The sequence below is a fragment of the Heterocephalus glaber genome, unplaced genomic scaffold, assembly GCF_053883595.1.
Source record: "Heterocephalus glaber isolate CG9 unplaced genomic scaffold, H.glaber_assembly_v1.0 deba00000347, whole genome shotgun sequence".
NCBI lineage: Eukaryota > Metazoa > Chordata > Mammalia > Rodentia > Bathyergidae > Heterocephalus > Heterocephalus glaber.
The window spans coordinates 62,179,790-62,204,069 of NW_028258143.1; the positions used below are offsets into that span (position 1 = coordinate 62,179,790).

At 37.5% G+C, this 24,280-nt stretch overlaps 1 protein-coding gene across 1 annotated transcript; it reads left to right on the top strand.

Moving 5' to 3' along the window:
• The first annotated feature begins 15 nt into the window (after nt 1-15).
• Dusp19 (dual specificity phosphatase 19) lies at nt 16-24,278 on the top strand. The gene is made up of 4 exons (XM_004868180.3): nt 16-423; nt 6,487-6,533; nt 12,021-12,173; nt 20,098-24,278. The coding sequence occupies exons 1-4, from the start codon at nt 198-200 to the stop codon at nt 20,359-20,361; spliced, it is 690 nt and encodes a 229-aa protein (XP_004868237.1). The 5' UTR covers nt 16-197; the 3' UTR covers nt 20,362-24,278.
• Nucleotides 24,279-24,280: the final 2 nt, after the last annotated feature.

Genomic DNA, 24,280 nt, shown 5'->3' on the forward strand with positions numbered 1-24,280 from the left:
GGTCTCAGCGGCCAATCAAACCTCGCCTTCCTGGGTCGCGCCGGCGAAGCGCCCCGGGGGTGTCCGGTCCCCGCTCTGTCCCCGCCCGGGCGTGCACCGGGAGGCTGCACTGGTTACGTGAACACGAGGGACGGGCAGCTCAGCCCCTGTGTGCTTGATGCGTTTGCTCGTATTTGTTCCCTGCCACTGCTCAGGGGATGTACTCCCTGTGCCAGGAAATCCAAGCTTTCTCCCGGGAGAAGCTCAGGAAGCAGCGCACCAGGGTGACCACGGTCACGGGGAGGAAGATCGTGGAGGCGCGGAACGAGGCCGGGGTGCAGGTGGTGGCGGAGGTGGAGCCGAGCGGTGCGGGCGCTTGTGGCTTCGTGCAGGACCTTAGCTCGGACCTGCAGGTTGGCGTGCTGAAGCCTTGGTTGCTCCTGGGTGAGTAGAGCACCTCGCCCTCTGCCACCCACCTTTTGGGGGCGGGAGCTTTCCTCTTTCGGATGTGGAACTTTCCCTAAGCAGAGAGCGATATTTTTGCTTCCACCATAAATCCATAAGTAGCATGGATTCTAGGAGCACTTGGCACCTGATGTTTGAATTTTAGAAAAGCTTTCCCCGCCGTCTTCTAACTTCTCTGGAGGATGAGATGGCTGTTGTGTTTTCTTGGATCATAAAAAACCATAGCTTTTTTGTTTGTTTTTAAAATTTTAAACAATCGCGATTGCTTTTATCAGGCAAAACAACAAATGTCAAGGGCGAAGCTGTAGAGAGGAGGTTGTTTGTAGCTGTGTGCTTGTCTGTCTGCTCAGCTGATGGGAACCGTACAGAATTCAGAACAGAGCTCCTGTGGCCACATCTGCTCTTGATGTCTGTTCCTGGAGTGTTGTGAAGGAAGACTTTTCTTTTATAGCTGAGTCTGATGGTTTTGTGATTTCTCATTGTATGGAAATACTGAATCCCTGTACAAGCACGGTCAACCCAGAGCAAAAGAAGCAAAATTGTGGAAGTACCAACTTGTTAACTTGTCAATAATAGGTTTGAATTATTTTTCATTTATGAATAGAGAAGTTAAGGCTCGGAAGGTTAAATGGCTTGTCACTGTGCAGCCAAGGTACCCTCTAGTAGAAAGAACAGTGACTTGGGAGTCATAAATACCCTGGTACTGTGTGAAGAGCTCACTGCGAATGTCTCCTTTCAAATAAAAACTCCGAATGGGGGTTGTCAGCTCCATTTGCAAATGGGTACTGGGATTTAAGATTGGTTAAGTACTTTGCACAAGGTAACAGATCTGGTGAATAACAGAGCTGGGCATCAAGCCGATGGACCCCTGCTCTCGAGCATTACACAAACTTTCAGATTAGACCAAGATTTCCGCTCCACCCTGCCTCTAATCTCCTAGATTAGCGAGTGCCAATCATTTGTCCTCTCTGGCTATTTAAAAAGCCTGTACTTGTAGGGTTGTGGTGACGTTGATGTAAGTTTTTTTTTTTTTTAACAAATCACAGCATCTGTATAAACTATTGTATTAAGTATTTCGTCAATTGTTACTTAGGATATCTTAAATTCACAGATTAGGCCAGGCATGCTGGTGCACGCCTGTAATCACAGCTACTCTCAGGAGGCTGAGGCAGGAGAATCACAAATTCGAGAGTAGCCTGGACAATTTAGCTAGACTGTGTCTCAAAATAATAAATACAAAGGGTTGGCCATATATCTTCAGTGCTCCCTGGATTCAGTCCCTAGTACTGAAAAAAAAAATCTCAGAATAGATATCTCCAACTAGGTTTTGTAGTGCAGGGAAAAATTATACTGTATTCTCACCAAGTGAAAAATTAAGCAAATCCTTTAAGTTAGTTTGGAAAGTTTACCCAGGTCTCTTGCTTGTTGTATCTAGGAAAGAAAATATGTCTAGGCATTTTTTCCCAGTTGTTTGGCTTCCACTGTGGTTATAATGGTTTAAAATAATTACGTAAAATTCTTCTGTATTATTCACCAATTCAGGGTGTTCATGAACCTTTGTTATTTTATTATGTGAATTTATCCAAAGTGAACCAATCAAGGTAGTGTTCTCAGATTGGAAGAGTCTTTGGGACACTTTGATCAGGCAAAACCTTCTTTCTGAAAGACAGATGGTCTTTCTCTGCCTAGTTATGAACACCCTCTTACTAAAGTTCTTTCTCATGAATGATGCAGGGGTTGTTTGTGTCCAGATTTTGTTTCAGGGTTAATTCTAAGAGCTCCTCACCTCCCTTGCCAAAACCTCTGGGTTATTTCCCAGTACTGCACGCCATGCAACTTTTATTTTTGGTGGAATATAAAGAAAATAGAGCCATGAAATGTAATCTGTTGTTTGCAGTTAGTGTATAAACTCTAATGAGCTGGGATCACAAGTTTGAGCCACTTAGTGATTGGGTGAGACCCTGTCTCAAAATTTAAAAAGGGAGTCAGGTGGGGAAAGAGCTCAGGGCAGAGGTCCTGGGTTCAACTCCTAGTACCACTTCAAAAATCTGGGAGTGTGAATACGATCAAAATACATTATACCATTAGCCCCCCCCAAAAAAAACCATATGAAACTAGGGAGGAGGAGGTGATGGGGAAAATGACCACAGTAGGTACATGATTATATGTACAGTATGCACAGTATGTGCATGTACAAATCTGCTGAAATGAAACCCCCTTGTCTGTATAACAAATATGCACTAGTGAAAAAAAAGCAGGAAAAGATAAAATGGGGAAATAAAATGGGGGAAGGGGCCGGGGATTTAGCTCAGTGGTGCCGCTGCCTGCCTCGAAAGTGCAAGGTCCTGAGTTTGATCCCAGGTACCAAAAGAAAGAAAGAAAGAAAGAAAGAAAATGGAACATAAAAAGTTCCAAAAAATCCTACCATTAAATTATACTTCTCATTTCTTTATTTAATTAGTATAATCACAAAGAAAAAAATCTTACACGTGGCTCTGAACGATAAGTAGAAATTTCCTTCTTTTCTGGGTTGTTAAAAGGTGTACTTTTTACCCATTATACCTCTTCAATTAAGAAGTCTTGCTGGGCGTGGTGGTGCATGTCTGGCTGAGGCAGGAGAATTGCCACGAGTTTGAGGCCATCCTGGGCTATTTAACAAGACATTGTCTTAAAACAAACAAAGAACAGAAAAAAGTCTAACCAGAGCTGCACTTGGTGGCAAAATGATTATAACCCCAGCTACTGAGGAGGCTGAGCCAGGAGAATTGTAAAGCTAGTCTGGGTAATTTAGCAAGGCCCTGTTTCAAAGTAAAAAGGGGTACAGATGTAGTAGTGGTAGAGTTCCCCTGATTTCAATCCCCAGTAATGCCAAAAGGAAAAAAAAGTATCTAAAATGGTAACATTTTGAACTCTTCAATTCCTGGTGAAACATTTGAGATACTTTGTAAGGTTTATATTTTTGAGATCTAGGAAACGCAGTATTCTTGGGAGGCAAATAATACTTTAAATTCCTATAGCTCTTTATTTTGTGAGTCTTTCAGGAATATTGTTAGTCCTCAGAGTAATTAATACACTGATGTTCATCCAGTGATGAATGTTCAATACTAAAAATTTTTTCAAATAAAACATTTCTTTAAAATGGAATTTCCTTGGCAATAATATAATAACTTTCTTATGATTATGAAAATAATGATTTGTAAATTAAGCCAAGCTACATCTGAATTTACACATTATTTGATATTTTCATTTAAATGATTTCTTTGAAAGACAGAAATAAGGTTCTAGAGATCTTACCAAGCCTATATTTTATGATTCATATTGATTCATATACTATAATTGGAAAACACCAAACTAGTTCAAAGTTCCAGCTCTGGCAGTGTGTGTGTGTGTGTGTGTGTGTGTGTGTGTGTGTGTACTTTAAAAAATCAGTTACCTCATCTGTAACATTTTTATAATGGTTCCTGAGATAATGAATATTAGAGTGCTTTGTGTCAATGTTAAGTACAATTTTTTATTAATTCGGCCTCTGCTTAGTTACATTCCTAGTCATCTTTTTAAAACTTATCATATAGTTAAATTGACTTGGTGTAGTTCTATGCATTTTAACACAAGTATATATTCATGTGACCACTGTTAAAATCATTAACTTCTTAAAGTGGTCTTTGGCTTTTGTTCTTAATTAAAATAGCTTACAAAAGGACGACATTCTGCTTTTCCAAAACAAAGAGTTTTTAGAAATACCTGTTCCTAATATATAATTTATAGCATTTATTTCTTTATTTTCCATTAAAAGATTAACACAAGATGGTATCACAAAACATTCATTTAAAATTGGAGAAAAGCTGATGTTTGTATCTAGAATTTAGAAGGAATTAACTTGAAATGAACATTGTAGAGTATTAGATGAAAAACACAAGCTGATTACCTAAAATCCATTTCTGCTAATATAAATTGTTTTTCCACACCATAAACACTCACTCATTTAATGTTCTCATTGTTTGAAAAGGCAGAAGATACAAATTACATTTTTTGTCTCAAGAATATTAATTTATATCAGTATAGTTATGTTTTGGAAATAATTTTCAAAATATGGCAGCCAACTCTGAATCAGGCTATCTGTTCTATTTGGTGTATGTGTGTAATGGAAATTATGAAAGCATCCAACATTGTTAAGCATTTGTAATAACAATGGAGTAGTGTAAAAACATGGAAGAATTTCATTTAACTTGTATTTCAGGTTTTGCTATTTTAAGAAATACAGAATTATTTAAAAGGTAACATACATATTAAACTACCAAATTTTAATTATTTGAACTGATTTTTTTTTCCCCTTAGAAATGGATAGGACTTCCTATAGTAGCAAAGTTAGAATTTTTTTTAAGATTATGAAGTAGTTCAGATTTATAGAAAATTACAGAGGATTATATAACAGTTATGTGTCTACCATACAGTTTTAACAAATGTTAATATTTTGATAGGCCAAATTTTTTTTATTTCGTTTTTTGAGGCAGGGTCTTGCTATATAGCCCAGGCTGGCCTCGAACTCATGGTGATCCTTCTGCCTCAACCTCCTGAGTGCTGGGATTAAAGGCTTGCACCACTACACCTAGTTTAGACCAAATTTTAAATGGAATAAAGCCTAGTCCCTCCTAGTAGGGAGCCTGTGAGCTTGATATTAAAAGAATAATGACTAAGCTGTACTTGCTGCCCCCACGACTACCTAAAATCATAGTGGACCCTCGAGTTACGACTGGCCTGACATATGAACAACTTGGGTTACGACCAGATTTTAGTTTTAACTTATGAACAAAGTCTTGAGTTACAACCCAAATACTGGCTGCTCATGCTTCCAGATGGTCTCAGATACAGATTTAACCCTTAAAGAGTTCTGGGAGGAACATTACAACATCCTTTCCTGTGTGGGGTTAATTGAGAAACCCTGGGCCAATGTCTCTCTAGGGACACTAAGATCTGCCTGTGTACAGGAGAGAGACTTTGAAGGCTGTGTAGAAGAGCCTGAGCCTTCACTGACCAACTTCAGTTACAACCACCCCTTGCGAACGAATTAAGTTTGTAAGTCAAGAGTTCAGTGTATAATAAAAACTGGCTGATTTCCCACATAAGGAAGGTGAGAAAAGCACTGTTTATGGAAAGGTAAAGGAATTCAGGAAAGTAAAATGCTTGAAATCTTTAAATGTAAGTGCCCCAGTTTTTCAAAAGTTAAACTTCCTTGATCTGAATGAGTTATCCTCCCAAGTGAATTTGCTGATGAACTAGAACTAGTTTCAAAGTGTGGGAGGTGCGGAAAGAGACTGAAAGGGCACAGCCCTGGCAGGCCTGGAGCGTGGGTGGGAGTCGCTACGAGGTGTTCCCGAACCAGCTGCCACTAAGTGATTTTGCGGGTGTTTGATTTTCTTAATACTCTTTTATAATAAAGGAAAAAGGTGTTTATTATAAAAAATACAGAGGAGTATAAAGAAGAAAAAATTAGCTTTAACCATGCTGTTAACATTTTGTTCTGTATACTTCCTATTTTTAACCATATACATGTACTTGATTTTTATAAAAATGACTGATTGTATTTTGTAAGCTGCTTTTGTTATTGAATATTTTGAGAACATGTATCAATGCCATAAATATTCTTCACTTCTTATTTCTAATGGTGCTTATGGCTGTATATATTTCAGTACATAATCATACCATCTTTCATTTAACCCAGCTCCTATATTGGGCTTTTTGGGTTTTTTTGTTTGGTTGTTTATTTGGCATGGCAATACTATAACGAACATCCTTATAACAATCAGTGCAACATCTATAAATTTTAGGACAGATTCTTAGAAGTGGAAAAGCCAAAGAATATATAATGTAGAAGTTGAATATTTGATAGTGAATATTACCAAATTGGCCTTCAGAAAAGTGAACTGAAGTCCTCCCCATTGTTATTTTTTTCTTTTAAAGAGTAACAGAATTGTTGTACAAATTTATATAAAAAGTCAGGATGATTATATTTATGTTCAAGGCGATATGATTTATTTCTTATAGGGTCACAAGATGCCGCTCATGATCTGGATGTACTGAAAAAGCACAAGGTAAAAAAAATTCTTCAAATCTGGTACTACAGATAGGAAGTATTTTAATTGTTATGTTTATTTAGGAAAATTTTATTGGTCCATCTTTGATAACATTTGATAACATTTTGGCCATCATCAACAAACTTCTCCTCCTTTAAGTTATGGGTATTTTATCCCAGTGATGGAAAGATGATCAGTAAAAAGAGCTACCTGTGCCTACCACCCCTTCCCTTATAACATTTCCTCATATCCTCTTTCATACAACTGATGCCATTTATTACTTATTTTTGGTATTTACTCAAAAGGATTTTTAACCATCTACCATTGTGTTAAGCAGGTCATGTTTCAGGTCATGGAACTGCTGTGGTTTGTGGAGTGTAAGAGATTCCTGTTTACATAAGGGTTATCTCTGAGGGACACAGAAAGAAGAGATACAGCACATCATATGTGTGCTTTGATGGGGAGGTGCAGGGTGCTGTAGGAATGCCTAGAGGATAATGCCCTTAATCCATGTTTGTTTTGTTTTGTTTTGTTTGGGGATAGGAGAGTTGGAAAGGCTCCTAGAGGAAGTAATAGTGACATTTTGCTCTGGAGAAAGGGGGAAGGAGCAGCCAGAAAAGTGTTTAATAGGAGAACTGTCATATGTGAAGGTCCAAAAGCAAGGAAAAGGCTAATACTGTCAGGGGTAGAAAAGAAGTTAAAGTAACCCTGGAATAGAGTGTGAGAAGGAAGGGTAGCAGGGGACAAGCTTGAGAGGTGAGCATGAACCAGATCGCAAAAGGCCATGTGAGCTAGATTGAATTATGTGGACTTGATCCAAAACACAGTAGAAAGCCAATGAAAAACTTTACCCAGAGAAATCTGTATCTTAAAAAATATTGCTCATTAGAAGCTCAGTGGAGAATAGATTATAATTTTTCTCAAGTTAGGGACAAGGAGACCAGTTATGAGCCTACTGCTGCAATCTAAAAAAAGATAATGGTGGTGTAGATTAGGGAGTGGGGAAGTAGAGAAAGGTGGGTGGATTTGGGGGTCTTTTTAGAGGGGCTGGAGAAGGTGAGGTTGAGAGAAAAGGAGGCAGGACTGATAACTAGCATTCTTTGGAGACTTAGTAGGGTTGGTGTCATTCCACGAGATAGGGAAGAAAGTAGGAGGAAAAAGATTGAGGAAAAACAGCAAGCTCAGGTTTTTTTGTTTGGTTTTTTGTTTTGTTTTTTACACTAAAGATCAAACCCAGGGTCTTATCACTGAGCTGTATCCCTAACCCTTTTATTTCTATTTATTTATTTTTAAAGTTTAAGGCAGGGTTTTCACCTAAGTCACTAAGTTGTCTAGGGCTTGAACTTTTGATCATTTTTGCCTCAGCCTGAAGACTGCTTTAAATTTCAGATCCCATGGATCATTGAGCTGAAATTGTTCAGTAGACAGTGTGGCTATACGGGGTCTGAAGTTCAGGAGACAGGTTACGTATATACTTAGAAATATTGGGCTTATAAATAGTGATTGAAATCACTGGAGTAGGTGAAATCACCTTGGGAAAAGGTAGGTTTAAGGAGAGTAAAGGTGAGGGCTTATGACAGGCCTCTGTTAGACCCTGTCGGCTGCGTGATACCAATCTGTAATGAATGACCCAGGGGAGGAACAAAGGAGAAGCTAAGAGAGGTTATATGAAGGTCAAAATAGGGTTTTATGGACACCAAAGAAGGGGAATATTTTAAGGAAGAGAGAGTCAGCTGAAATACAAATAGAACTAAGTCATGTCCATCGAACTTTGTAACAAAGAGATTTAGTGCTTTTGATGAGACCAGTTTCATTTGAGTTGCAGGCCAAAGCCAGATCTCAGAAGAGTGAGAAGTAGATGGGCAATGAGGAATGATGGTAGCAAAAGGAAAAAAGAAAATGGAGAGGAGCCATACGTAGGTGACACTGAAGTCAAGGGAGGGAGATGGGGGAGTTTTGAGTGTGTTTTAAGGCTAGTGGTAGAGGAAGGAATTGATATAGAAAAAGGATTATAGACAGATGGAAGTGCCAGGAAAGCTAGAGGAAGTGACCCCAAGCACAGGTACTGGAATGAGCCTCTAAAAGGATGCACGACCACATCATTCATTGCAGTAGGAAGGCAGAAGGAAAGGGTGGGTACAGGTGTAGGTGATGTGCTTAGACTTGATGGGAAGCTTTGCAGGTTTCTATGTGATGCTTCTCTTTCTACTATGCAGTAATAAGTGACATAGTTTTCTGGGAATAAGGAAGGGATGATAGAGTTGAAAGTTTTTAGGAGTGTGGGGAAGGTTTGAAAGAGCTAATATGGAGAATGAGGGCAAGAACCTACCAGAGAAATAGTTACTCATTGCTGAAGGGCAAGAGAGGTTTTCTGTCATTAATTTATGTGAAGCATGAAAGGCAACACTGTGTGTTCTTCCCCAGCAATGCTCAGTAGTCTGGGTACAGAATGATCTCTTATCAGACAGGGTTAGGGGATTGGACCATCAACTATAAAATGAATAGAAAAGCAAATGGTGGGCCGTGCGTGGACTATAAGCTAAATAGAAAAGGGAGGGATGACAAGAGGGGGCTTTCTGATAAGAAAGTAGAAAGATAAGAAACTGGTAGTTTTCGTGAGGTCTAGTGGGAGTAACTGAGTGGAAGAAAGTGGAATGCCTAAATTAATGGTGTTAGAGCTAGAGCAGCCCTGACATTGGCCCTGAAGGAGGGTGATTGAAGTGGAGTGATGACGATCATTAGAGGTAAGCTGGGCTGGGGACTGTCAAGCTCAGATGGACGTTGCTCTCATCCAGGATTATGTGGGGTTGAGGTCTGATTCAGCAGACAAAGAGGTGCACAAAGGACAAAGTGAGCAGAAGGTAGAATAACCAGTTTTTGTGAACCCAGTGAGCAAGGAACCTTCCGGCAGTATGGAAAAGAAGGGATTTGGAAGCAACTCTTACTCTTGCCCATGAGCAAGTGGAGTATATGAAAATGAGGAGTCTCCACTGGAAGTAACTTGGTAGTGTAACATTTTGTATCTTAATCATTTATCTGTGCAGAAAATAGCAAGCACTTAACTCTGTTCTAGTCCCTTTCTAAGTACAGGGATATGGAGGTCAACAGACTACTTAGTAAAGTCCCTGGTCTTAAAACATGGTGCTTTCAGATAAGAATTTCTTCTCTAAAAAATCAAAGCAAAGCAAGGAGAGGAGTTGCAGGGGAATGCTTCGAATTGAGCTGGGCCCCTCGGAGGGTGGGGCATTTCAACTGGACCTTATGATGGTGGGCCAGGGCTTGGATGGAGAAAGAGCAATCCAGGCTGAGAGAATAGCAGTGTCAGGGCTCTCAGGGCAGTGAGTTCAGTGATCTCTTCTTCCCTCTTGGTCCCCTAATAGTTCATTCTTCTAGCCCTTAACACTTTCTGCCTTATATTGTTACCATCAATGAACATGTTTTTCCCTTCTCTGATATTTAGCATATATCTAGAGAATAAATAAGGCCGTTTTTCTATTTATCTTGGTCACCCACAGCTCTGAGGAAACATTTTGATTTGAATTGAGGATAAAAAATTTTAGGTGAGGGCCAGGGATTTAGCTCAGTGGTTTCACTGGCTGCTGCACAAGCTCAAGGACCTGAGTTCGATCCCTGGTACCAAAAAAAAAAATTTAGGTGGTCAATACTTGCAGTTATTTCTTGAAAGAAAGTACTATTAATTCATTAACTAGTCTGATAATTTTTACTTGTCATCTTACTGACTTGCATTTAAACTGGCCCCTCCTTGGTTTGTTTTACATATTACTACCTGACAATGACAAAAAAGGGCTTAAATGACATAAAAATGTAAGAATCTGCATATCCCAAGAGCAAAACTTGTGTATCAATATTTCAAAAAACAGAACAAATGTCAGTGTTTTACTTTCACTAATAAATTAGTATACCTTAGGGTAAAATAATAATTACATTCATCATGGGGAGTTGGTACATGTGCATAACACATCTTAATTCTTTTTCCTTCCTTCCCCCTTCCCTTCCTACATCCCCTCAGAAATTTCTATAGGAAGTTAATTTTAGTGTTTAGAAATAATTATGGTTGCATTATTAATAAGGTTTTTCTTGAATGCCTGCTATATGCCTAGAAAAAAGGACTTAGAAGATGAAAAACTAAGGGTAGCATATAATATGTCCCAAATTAAAATTGCAGCACTGTTCATAATTGAAAATTATGAGAATGTGTGTGTTACTCAGGGCGCCCTCTGGGCCCCAGGGCAGGCAGTGGCTGTGCCCCAGTAGGGACTGGAGCCGGGCAGTGGGAGGCCTTCCAAGATGGCCCCTCTCCACAGCCTTCTGCCCATCTGCTCCAGTCGTCTTACTGCATAGCAGAACTTGTTCCATTTCCCTGCGAATACTTTACGAAATGGTTGTCTTAAAATTCTCAAGTTTGTGGATCACTCTGTGTTTTGAACCCATTGAAAAAATTTCTAAGGATAATCTGAGCAGCCTATCTTTAGCTGTCCACCCAAATCCAGTCAGCTCCGCTGGAGGCAGGAGTGGGACACCGCCAGAGCTATATCTGTGTGGTTGGCAAGGCTGGACAGATATTGAGGTACATGGGAAGTGCATGGAAATACTGAGGTGAGGCAAAATTTAAGACCCAGGCTAAGAAAAGAGAATAAATACACTGAGAAGTATGAGAAGTATTGTCATGACAAGAGTGATCTGCTTTTCAACTCCATTTAGCCTTTGGATTCTCTTAATGGCCTTTCCAGATGGCTCCTTCCACATGCTTAGAGAACTCTAGGAAAGGGGCTGAAACACAGGGATGGAATAGGAGGAGACTGCTTGAGTGTAGCATTGGAAAGAAAATCTTTCATGACCCTCCTCTCACTTTTCAGCCAGACTAATTCATTAGGATCTCTGGGGCTGAGGTTCTGTGGCATTGATAGTTTTCTAAAGCTCACCAGGTAATTCTAAGGTGCAGCTGCATTTGAGAAGCATTTCACTGGTAAAAAATATAAAGGAAAATATGGAGGTAATTATCAAAAGGGGAATTGTTTACCACTGGTATATTTTCCCTGCTTAACATTTTATATGGATATTTGCTGATTTATGTGACAGATACTTTCAGTATTGTTTGCTAAGCTTACTGTTCCCTCAAGGGTTTACTTATAACACAAAGTTGAGCAAGGTCCCTACCCTGGTGGATTTCTAGTGCCCAAGCTCTAAGTGGGAGGAGCAAGTAGAGTGTCTAGAAAGAGAACCTCTGCGGGATGTGGCAGTCAGAGAAAGCTCCCTGGAAGTAGTATTATTCAAGTGCATCACGTGTAATTTTTTTATTATTTGTGTCATAGATGTAACATCACAGCCTCTTTTTAGGTAACCTAATTAATGAGACTTTTTTGGGGGGGAGTACCGGGGATCAAACTCAGGTCCTTGTGCTTGCTAGGCAGGCGGCGGAACCACTGAGCTAAATCCCCGGCCCCTATGAGACTTTTAAAAAGTTGTCTTTTCTTTCTCTTTAAGGTGACTCACATTCTCAATGTTGCATATGGAGTTGAAAATGCTTTCCCCAATGAGTTTACATATAAGAGCATTTCTATATTGGATCTGCCTGAAACCAGTATCCTGTCTTATTTTCCAGAATGTTTTGAATTTATTGAACAAGCAAAAATGAAGGTAAGTTTATTGTGATCTACAGTTCTTCAGAAGTAGAAATTAGAAAGTATGGGTCCTCTTCTCAATCTTTGTTCTTTTTTGCAATGAATCTTTGAAGAGCCATTATGAAAGTTTCCTCCCGACAATTACCTATTAATTCCTACAGTTTTCTCCAATTGCTCTTTTTTTCAAAGAGATACTTACTTTCCACTTTAATTTACTTTCTTATCATCTTATGCATTATTGAGAAATGTTAGGAGATAAAATTCTCTACGTACTGAATTTTCCTGTGTAAAATGTAGTTAGGTTTCCTTTAAGGGTTTGTAATCGTTCTCCTGTCTGAGTAATATGCAAGGTAGCTTGGTGGACTACAGGTCAGAGACTGCTCTAGTCTTGTTAGTGTATTTACAATGACTAATATGCATTCATTTTATTGGCTGAGGTGGGGATTATGTACCTATGCTTTCTTTTTTTTGGTACCGGGGATCGAGCTCGGGTCCTTGTGCTTGCGCAGCAGGCAGCCGAAACCACTGAGCTAAATCCCCGGCCCTGCGTTTTTAACAATAGAATTTTAAGGTATTCTAAGGACTAAATGTGCTTTGCTTTACTGAGATTGTATGAAAATGGTAATTAAGAATTATCCCTTAGTTTTGTGACTTTACTGAGATGGTATGAAAATGCTAATTGGAAACTATTGCTTTTGTGACATTAGAAGACTAACAGACAGTATAATATTTTAATCTTGGTATTAGATCCAACTCAGCATTCTGATAGGCAGGGGTTCTAGGTTGGGTATTATCAAAAATTACAACCTGATGGGCCGGGGATTTAGCTCAGTGGTTCTGTTGCCTGCCTCGCAAGCGCAAGGACCTGAGTTCGATCCCTGGTACCAAAAAAAAAAAAAAAAAATTACAACCTGAAATGATATCATTTTTGGTCAGCAAATAATAACAGAATTTGTGTCAGGTAAATGAATAGGAAAGGAGAAGCATTTACAGAGAGAAGTAACTCCTCTGGAGCATCTAACAATGATAGGATTAGAAATTTAATTGAATTCTGTTGGGTGCTAAACGTCTTCCAACACTGTTTTTGTTTTTGTTTTTGGCTTTTCTGGGTCCTTTGTACTCCTACATAACTTTTAAATTTCAATATCCAGTTCTTCATTTATAGCAAGTATACACAGACCTGAATTTTTATATATACCTTGTGTTTTCTAATCCCTCTAAATTCAAATACAAGTTCTAGGGGGTCCTAGAGATTTCTTAGTATTTTCTCTGTAGATGATCATTTCATTTACATATAAAGATTTTGCTTCTGCCGTGCCAATCCTATCCTAGTTGTGTCATTTTATTGCCAGACTATTTTGGTTTAGACCTATGTTTCAAAGTCTAATAGACAGATGAAGAGTAGGCATATATGCCCTTGTTCCCCACTTCAGGGAGAAAGCATTGTATCGTCTCCATTCATAGAAGGAGTTTTTGTTGGAAGTATGGAGTACATGTCTTTGATCTGTTGAGAAGGTTCTGTTCTACTTCTAGTCTCCTGATAGCTTTTACCATGAACAGCTGTAGAATTTAGTCCAATACTCTTTCTCCAACTAGTGACAGGATCATATGGCTTTCTCCTTTCCTCTGTTAAAATGATTACTTTTGGGGTTGGATCTTCCAATGCTGAACCAACACTGCCATACCTATAATAAAACCACTTTCTACATACTGGCAGATCTGACTTCTAAGAGTTTGTTTTGTTAAACAAATGTCTATCTATGTTCATACTTTTTTCTTCTATTATCTTTATCCAGTTTTAGGATTAGCACAATGTTGAGTTCCTAAAATGAGGGGAGAAGTGTTCCTTCTTTTTTCTGCCTTAAATGTTTGATATAATTTATCAGTTAAAATGTTTATGAGCCTGCTGGTGTCATACAGGTAGGTTTTCAAGCTAGGAATATACTTTCTTTAATAGGTGTTATTCAAATTTTATATTTCCTCCAGAGTTAGTTTCATTAATTTGTCTTCTAAGTTACTTCTTAGAAGTTGTCAAATTTATTTCAAAAAAGAGTTTTGTAATATGCTTTCTATATCCTTTTAAATTCTGTAAAATCTGTGGTAATGTCTCCTAGATCTTAACATTGTAATTTAAAAAATGTAGAACTGATATTGTGTAACAGGAAGAAAAGGTCTAAAAGAGCAGGGGAATTGGGAGGGGTAGGGGAAAGGAAAAAAGGGAAAGGAAAAAATATGAGAAGAGGAAAAAAATGGAAACAAGGTCTTTGCAAATAGGTAAGGGTGGAGGGGTGAAGGGAGGGCAAGGGAAGGGGAAAAAAAATAAGAACCAAGAGACTCATGTAATGGTACAAGATCCCAATGATGAATGTCACTGTATTTTATACCTAAAATGTACCAATAAAGTTAATGGGGGGGGGGAGAAAGAAATATAATTGAATTCTGGTCCAATGGTTTCCTTTCTGTCTTTTTCTCCTTCATTTTTTTCCTCCCTTTTCCTTTCTCCCTCATTTCTTTTCATCTAATAACATCTATTGAGTGTTCTGTAGGCCTATGTAGCTCTCAGTAGAATACTCAGAAAATATAAAGCTAATCAATTCTACTGTTCTTCATCCTTATTTAAAAACAGATATTTGGATGGAAGCAAAAGAAGAGGTTTTCTAATTCAAAGCCAGATACTGGCCATTCTGTTCTTGTCTAAAAAAATTTATAAGGTGTAAACTTTAACATTCCATTTTGCCAACTGATAGTGTTAAAAAATGAAAAATGCCATGTTTCTGTGGTATATGCTTTAGATGTTAAAGTGTATGTGTCATCTATATTCATATTAGAATTAGAAGAGAGGTATGTTCTGCAAGTAAAAATTGAACAGGGTAATAATATCTAAAAAGAAAAGCAAGAAATTGAGTATTCTAATAAGCTTTGGAAATTAAAATAATTTTTTAAATTTAAAAAGTGCCTTAATTTGGACCAGTAAGTAATAAGAATGATTCTTAGCTTGGTTTGTTGTTTGTCTCTCTCCCTCCCCTCCCCTCCCCTCTCCCTCCCTTCCTCCCTCTGTCCCTCCTTTCTTTTCTTCCTTCCTTCCTTCCTTCCCTCCCTAGGCAAACGCACCAACACTGAGCTATACTCCCAGCCTTTAGTTTAAATTTCTTAAAAAACAGCCTCAAGCAAGGATTATGAGCTGGTGCTTAATTTGAGAGGTCAAATCCCTAAGCATCGAGAGTGAGAGGAAAGGAAAATGATTTGTGGTAGCATAAGAAGCAATGCATAATGAAGAGTTTAGCCTGCTGAGTACAATTCGACAATAAACTAGCAAATAACTGGGTACAAAGACATCTTTGACTGCTAATACAAAGCAAATATATCTTACTAGACACTTATAGAAGGAAGAAAAAGAGAATTTACCCACCTGACGCTGTCAGCTCATTTCTCACTGATTGCAGTTTGCCAGCTGGGAGGCAACTCACCCCTCAGTCCAGGTTGTGACATTCCACTCCTTCAGCAGCAGCTTCACAGTCACATGCAGTGCTTTCTGCTGTGACTTTTCATCCAGGCCCAGAAGTAGCAACAGAATCTAGAAATCAGGCTACGCCTTTCTGTTCTGGGTGGGCCCCACAGAGTAAGAGTCAGGCCTTGACCAGCCACAGAGTGGCCTGAAGGGAAGGAGGTGGCAGACGAGATGAAGAGATGAAGCCGACTGAGTGTTCATCAGATGATGGTGCCAAGAAAGTCTGAAGGGTTGCATAGGATACAGGATGTAGTGAGATTCTACAGTGGGTTCTGCTTTCTCCAGCCCTGTGCTTTCTACTGGCACCCCAATCTCAGCCGTTATTTCCTCGGCCTGAAATTTTTTTACTCCTTAGACTAATGTATGTTTAGTTTTAGTGATAGCATTCTTGAGTTTGTAATTCATTTTTTTCTAGAAGAAATCTCATCAAAGCTTTGTCTATTGATTGTATTTGGATGTATTATTAAATCTACTTAGTGAATTACATATGTCAAAACGACTTTTCTAGGCCAAGTTTGTTATTTTCTTCTTTTTACATGCAGTTGCCAAAGCAAATGTCTTCCATTTTCCTATGTTTTCTTGTTTCTTTTTTTTTTTTTTTTTGGTACCAGGGATCGAACTCGGGTCTTTGCGCTTGCGCAGCAGGCAGTGAAACCACTGAGCTAAATCCCCGGCCAGTAATTATAATCTTTATAAAGAACTTTTAGGAACTAAATCTATTTGGCCCTTCTTTTAATGTGCAAAAGATTTTACTTATTAAGATTAAAACATGTATTTAATATTGTATGTTTATTTTTTATTTTGAGATGTTATTTAAAATTATTGTATAAATAATCCACCTGCATTATAGGAAGAATGGAAAATACAAATAAAACTTAAGATTGCCTAATTCCACTGGGGGAGAAGTACCTATACTCCAGCACTCTGGGAGGCGGAGGCAAGAGGATTGCAAGTTTGAGTTCAGCCTGGGCAACTCAGTGACTTAGAGAGACCCTGTCTCAAGATAACCAAAATTAAAAAGGGCTAGGGAAATAACTCAGTGTAAAGACCCTAGATTCAATCCACAGTAGTAGAAAAAAAAACTACCTTACTCCTAGACTTAGACATAAACACTGTTATATTTTGATATATTTTCTAGACTTTTGTCATTTGTTATTCATATTATATATGATATGTTTTTAATAAAAATAGCACCATGCAATTCCTACTCTTTAGTTCTACTCTTTATACTTAATAACATCAAACTAGGGGCGGGGATTTAGCTCAGGGCATAGCATCTGCCTCCCAAGTGCAAGGTCCTGAGTTCAGTCCTCAGTACAAACAAAACAAAACAAAACAAAAACCATCAAACTATTTTAATTTCTGCACAGCATTTTATTAATTGGTGATTCTATGATTTATTTACCTAATTTTCCTCTATGAGACATAGAAGCTGTATCCAGTTTTTTTGGTCAGTGTAAATCAAGGTACATTAGAGGAACATTTTAAGTCTAAAGATATCTAAACTTATCAAGTTTTGTGTTTGCCATGTGTATTAATCTGTTTTCTTGGGGTTTGGGCCATTTGTAAAGAAAAGAGGTTCATTTAGCTCACAGTTCTCAGGTAGAGAGTTTGGCCACCTGGACTGGGTGTACTGAGGCCCTTGCAGTGGTTGACATCAGCATGGCAGGAATGCATGTGTGAGGGAGAGATGATGTCCTCAGACAGGAAGCCACAGGCAGAGAGAGGGCCCTGGTAGTCTGCCCTCGGAGAATTACATGAATCCCTTCCCAAGGTGCATTTCCAGCAACCCAACACCTCCCCCAAGGCCCTGCCTCTTAAAGCTCAATGACCTCCCAGAATTGCCGTGGTGATGACAAGCTTCTAACAAATGAACCTTTAGGGGACACATTCAGGTCATATCCAAACCAAAGTGCCATGTTGATATTGCTCTGTGCTCCTGTGGATCATGTGGATGGCCAGGAGTGCTGTCAGTGACTCGTGCTACTAAAAGTGTGGCCCACTTTGTTAACAAACATCAGCAGGGTAAGGAGGCTGCACCTGAACCTTACTTCATTCATTGAGAGATTTTAACTACCAAAATTTGAAGAAGACAGCAAGGAAGAAGGAGAGGGGTGGGGGAGGGAGGAGAGGGAGGCTAACTTAAGCACTGTATTTAGAAATAGTTGATTTTAATTCTACTGTAAAATTCTTATCTTAGGCTGTTATCATAAGCTGCAAAGCACATTATTTGCAAGTTTCATTGCAACTTATATGTAAGGAAAAACACCTGCACTTGGCTCAATCTGTTAAATATTTATTCTAAGAAGATGTGAAGGATTCTCACTGGTGCCCCAAGAAGCTTGGAAAACTATTCATAACATTATGAGTACAAAGAAAACTGTTAAATGGAAATGCCACAGCATAATTGCTATCTGTCCATAGCAAAATGGTGATTTGGAGGGGGCGGGGGTTGAGACATGGTCTCCCTTTGTAGTTCAGGGTGGTCCTGAATTTACTATGTAGCCCAGGCTGGCCTTGAACTCTTGAACTCATGGCAATTCTACGCCTGGCAGCAAAATGGTGATTTTAATTTGTGAGGAACAGTTTTCGAACAGAAAAGCAGAACAAATTTATTCACTTAGCAAATACTTGTGGAATACCTACTATGTGCCAAGAATTGCACTGTGTGCAGGGCATACAGAAATGGATAGGCCGTTGCCCCTGACCTTGGCTCACTTGGAGAGAGAGAAAGTCTGCTTAGAAGAGAATCCAGAGTTAGCTGTACCAAGAAGAGCAAAGGTCTTCCAGGCAGAGGATAAGCCCAAATGCAGGGGAAAAGTTGCTTTACAAATTGTCATTATTTTTGGAGTTTTGGAAAAAAATGACTATAAATTCAATAACTTTTCTGGAAATACTTTGAAGGACAATATGATACCTAAGAAATAATAAAAAGTAGCAAGTAAATCAAAACCTGTAGACAAGCAGGTGTGTAAAGTAGTAAGAGAAGTAAATAATACTAACATCTTCCAACATTAGCTAAAATTGAATGAACAGTACGTAAGACTGAAAATAAATGGCCAAGAAATATTTAAAATAACCTTCAAAGGTGTCTGTTGCTTATTAAGCTCACAATTGCAAGCTTCTTTAGATACCTGGTTACTTTGTTTTAAACTAAATGATGTTCACTGATAATTTTCAAGTTACTGTAATATAATTTTTAAACATCTTAAGTCATAAAACTGAACTGTTGCTACAAAGTGAGAAACATTTTAGGTATATATAATGAATATTTTTGTTTTTGTTTGTGCAGAAACAGTTAAAGTTTGAAAATGAATCACACATACCCTGTAAGAATTGAACTTGTCTCTTTTGTTATAAGGATTTTCAAAATATTAACTAATTTTGTTGTTAATCATTCTTGAAAAAGGATGCACTTTACAAATGTGTTACAACAGATCAAGGAAAGGAGTTTTGCAACAGATACATGAATGTGAGAATACTGCCTTGCAAAAGTAAAATAGTCAATGAGTAGTGACAATAGTATCGCTAATGTGTCCATTGGGTAGAGAATGTTGAGTAATTTTTTTTCCCTTCCCCTGTTCCCAGCTTTCCTTGTTGCACCAAATGAAGAATCAGGAAATGAAGCAACTACAATATCTAATTCTGTGGGGTGTGCTCACAGTTCATTACATTTCATTTACATCATTAACTTTTTAAAAGCTTGAGATAGGCCAAGCTGTATCAGATCTATCATATTCATTATTAATGCAATATTACCCCCATCAGCATTGGCTTTGCATTGTGTCTCTTTTCACTTGGAAAGTATCATTTGCAAGTTACCTGAATCGTTTTTATTTATTGACCTCAAGGTGTCTGATTACCTTTTCCACTTCACATTGTAAAAAGTTATTTGTGTCATCTATTTTCCCATAAGTTGAAATATTTTGTTACTTCCTTCAAGAATAAAATAATGTCCAACAGTAGAAAACTTTATTCCTTGCTTATCATTTTACAGATATCCAAGCCAGTGACATTATTTATTATTAAATGGGAATACTGTGTGTACCTGGAATGTCTCCAGCTTTCTGTTTAGTTTCTGTTTGGTTTCTACACTTTTCCATGTATAGTCTCTTATTTATATACATGTAGTTACTAAATTACTAGGTTTTTATGAGTATTTTACTAGATTAGTTTAATAAAAGATAGTGTTTCAGAATTCCAAACATATTGTCATAGTGTTTCAGTCCTGGGTGTTGGGCAGGGGGAGCAGGTATTCGTTAATTAATCATTTTCCATTCACTGCTTGCAATGAATTACATTTTGGTAAATGAAATCACACAAGCTGACCAGATAGAATGTTTACTTTATAATTTTATGGTATATAAGAATGTGTAATTGATTTAATAACCTTTTCAGTGAATAATGGAGATTTTGTTTGATTTTATTGCAGGATGGTGTGGTTCTTGTTCATTGTAATGCAGGAGTTTCCAGGGCTGCTGCAATTGTAGTAGGCTTCCTGATGAATTCTGAAGAAATCTCATTTAGCAGTGCTTTTACTTTGGTGAAAAATGCAAGGCCTTCAATACGTCCAAATTCTGGCTTCATGGAACAGCTTCGTACATATCAAGAGGTCAAAGAAAGCAATATGTGGGACAAACTATCAGAATTGGAACAGGAAAGCAATTTACAAGTTGCAAATGATGGACAAATGTAATTTTGAATTGGTCTTTGTACCTATCTTTCCTGTTTTGGAAAATAGGCTACTAAAAATTCCTTTTCTTTTGTTTTCCTCCAGTGAAAACTGAGGTCACTTTGATTGTTCTGAGCTAATATATGAAATACATTTTTAAATTATATTACTTTCTTTTCCCCCGGTACTGGGGATCAAACTCAGGATCTTGAGCTTGTGAGGCCACTGAGCTAAATCCCCAGCCCTTAAATTATATTACTTTGTCTTTGATTGTTTGTGTTGCTAAGGAATAATAACAGTATTACCAATTATTGATTTCTGTTGAAGAAAAAGGTTTACTTTTACAATCTGTATTAGAGCATGGAAAGATTAAATCAGTTAAGCATTTTTAAAGTATTTTTCTTTCAGTACTTTTCTTTTCCAGCCCATTTTCATATGGGAAAACCTTGAAGTGCTACTTGACATACTATTTAAGAGGTAAAGTTTTTTGTAAAGAATAGATTTAAGATTAAAATGAATACCTTCAAACTCCCAAATGAGTACCAGAATCTAAAGATTTGTACAACATTTACATAGTAGCGACAGTATTCACAAAAATTTTTAATTCTCTTATGAAAACATGCCCACTTTTCATTATTAAATTAAATTCATTAAATTAAAAATTTAATTCTATTGCTTGCATTTTTTAATTTTCAAAATATTTGTATAATGCTCTTTCTTACATTATTATGAGCTTATGGTTCTTTAATAAGGTGATATTTTTCTCTTACATGTTGTATTTTTTATCTTGGATGCCTAGCTTGCTGTCATAATTTTTTGGTCTCTTTGGATCTGTGAGAAAATGTTTTATACTGAAAGGTCATTTTTTAGATGTAATTTGTTCAGTGATCTGTTTTATAGTTTAGCATTTTACTGGAGAATGTATTTTAAGGAAAGAAAATTAATGGTTTTGAAATAAATTTTAAATAATTATTAGGAGCGCTAATGTTATTTACAATTTTATCTCTGGAAAGAGCCTTTGGGTAGTTTTTATTTCTTTTTCTTAAATGTTTCCATATTAGCATGATTGAACTCTGTGCATTGTAAATTTACTTCAAGATTTAAATTTTTTCTTTCATATAAATTATCCTAAATTTTAGTAATTAAGACAATTTAGTTTTCAAGAAGTCTTTGATGACTTCACAAAAATGATTATCAGGTAGATTTTAGTTTAAAAATTCCTAACTCTTCTTAAATACTGAATGCATATGTTGGAAAGTATACATATCTGTGCATTTTGGAAAGCAGGCCTTTTTACACTGTCATGTGCAAAAACTAGAAGTGATAAATAAAAGTTGTGTCTGGAGATTGCTCATAGTCTGACAAGATGCCATTGCCTATAATGCTGTGAATTCTTCACTTCCATGAAGAAGCAGCCCAAAGGTAATTAACCTATAGAGAGCTGTTGAAGCCAACAGAGCCAGGCAGAACCCCCTTAAATAAGAGACTGATACATGATGTCTCCATCATCAGTATTGCTGAGGGTTGCTGGATGAGCCTTCTGTGTTCATATGAAAGTATTTATTTAAGTGTATTTTCTTTTGCTGAATGCTATTTAATTTTCAACTAAATGTTGTCACATGAAGCTTTGATATAATTTGATCATAGTCTATAGTTTGTATGCTTAGTTGTTGCATGTAGTGATCTAGTTACTGTTTGAAGATGTTTATTAACTATCATCTACAGAAGTGCTTTGAGCATTAATTTTGTCAATCTTTTTTTTTTGGTACCAGGGATCCAACTTGGGTCCTTGTGCTTGTGAGGCAGGCGGCAGAACCACTGAACTAAATCCCCGGCCCTAAAATTCAATTTTATGTATATATTATATAATATATATCCTAAGGTGAATAAGTCAGTGTATTACAATGAGTTTGGTACTATTCTTCCCATAATTCAGATGAAAAAATAAGTCTTCGAGTTATTAATATCACATAACTATTAGATATTTAAAGCAAGATATTTTACCTGTGTTCAGAAGAATACTAGTTCTCTAAATGAAGACAATTATCAGGAATGAATGGTTTTTTCACTCTTAGTTTTCACATAAGCTAACACAGAATGTATGACTTTTGAATGTCTTAGAATTTAAGCTTGTCTTTTTTGAAAAAATTTGGGAAAATATGAAATATACACAGAATTATAGAGAATATCATAATGAATTGCCACCAACATTTATTAACTCATTGAGGGTGGAATAGGGAGGGAAACCATGTATACCAGTATCCCTCTTCTAGCCTTTCTGCCTTCCCTCCTTAGTAGATTATTTCAAGGCAAATTCCCGGCAACTCTTTCTAAAATCAACCCTTACCCCAGTTTGTCCATTTTGTCTATTACAAGCTTTCTCCAGCCTTTCAAATACCTGTTAAACCTATCTAATAGTTGAAATAGAAGACAAGGAATCAAATCACACTTGATAGTTTTATTAAAAAAAGTTATGCAGGTTTTGAAGGTAGGTTATGTAGGTTTTGAAAGTTTATGTAGGTTCCAAAAGATGAAAGGGTTCATTTAATTGATTTAAAGATAACAGGGTTGGGGATTTAGCTCAGTGGCACCGCATCTGCCTTGCAAGAGCAAGGCTGATTCCTGGTACCAAAGAAAAGATAATAGGTGAAATCTGCAAAACTAATGTTTCTTTTGATGTTTGGCTCTTTTTTCCCCCCAGTTTTTTACTATAAAGAAATTGTCAAAAAGTAAAAAAATAAAATAAAAAATAGTCACATTTGAAAATTTTCACATGTAGAAGTTTATTTTATTTTTATTTTTTGGTACCGGGGATCAAACTCGGGTCCTTGCACATGCGAGGCAGGCAGTGGCACCACTGAGCTAAATCCCTGGCCCTATTTTATTTTTTAAAGACATGGCTCCTGGGATTGCTTGTAGAGGTCAGACAGTGCAAATAACAATTGTTTTTTATTTTTGATGTGGAGATGACCCCCAGATCTTAAAACACCCTAAAGCTCTTTTGAAGATCCTCTGTCCTTGGGCCCTGCCAAGTAGTGGTTTGTCTGTGTGCATTGTGTGACATCACAGTCTGAGTGGCCCCAGAGCCATCTGAGCTGCCCAAGGCCGAGCCCTGAGATCCTAAGAGCAGGAGTGGTAGAATGCTCCTTCCCTTTGCTCTCCATCTGAAGAAAACAAACCATCTATTTTGCTAAAGTCATACTAAAGGTGGATATCTTTCTTCTTTACTTCAATTCTAAAAAATGTTTTGCTTATTTATAGACTTCAGCTTTTCCGAGCAACAAGGTGATTTTATATTTAGAGATAAATACTGCATAGGAATAAACAAACATTTGATGAATAATCTGTATATGATAGACACATAGGCAGTGGACATACCGAATTTATTGAAAATACATTTAGAAATTTTGTTTCTGAATTTTTCAAAATTAGTTTGAGTTTAGAAGAAAGTTGAAAGTTAATTTTCAGGTTGAGCTTTCTGTAGCCCCAGAGTTTCCACCTGCATTCCAGGCGTCATGCTAGAGGTTATAAGAATAACCTACAAGGGCTGGAGATTTAGCTCAGTGGTTCCGGTGCCTGCCTCGCAAGCACAAGGTCCAGAGTTCGATCCCCGGTACCAAAAAAAAAGAAAAAGAATAACCTTCGGGGGCAAGAATCTGAGCTGGGGCTGTTTTTCTCTTGCTGTTTTAAAATTTTCCAACCAGAGAGGTTCTCTTGTATTTCCTAGGCAGCTGCAATTTATGGTCACCACAAGATTAGATAAAATAAGCTAGAAGACCTTAAATCCTTCCATTTATAAAATTCCTACTCTTTCCTGTTGATAGTTTGATGCAGTTCTTTTCCAATTTTTCCCTTTACTTAAAGCTCTTTGTTTTTAATCTCCCCACCTGGCCATCTATACCCACTATACATTTTGGTTAAATAAAAGTCATTATGCTATATA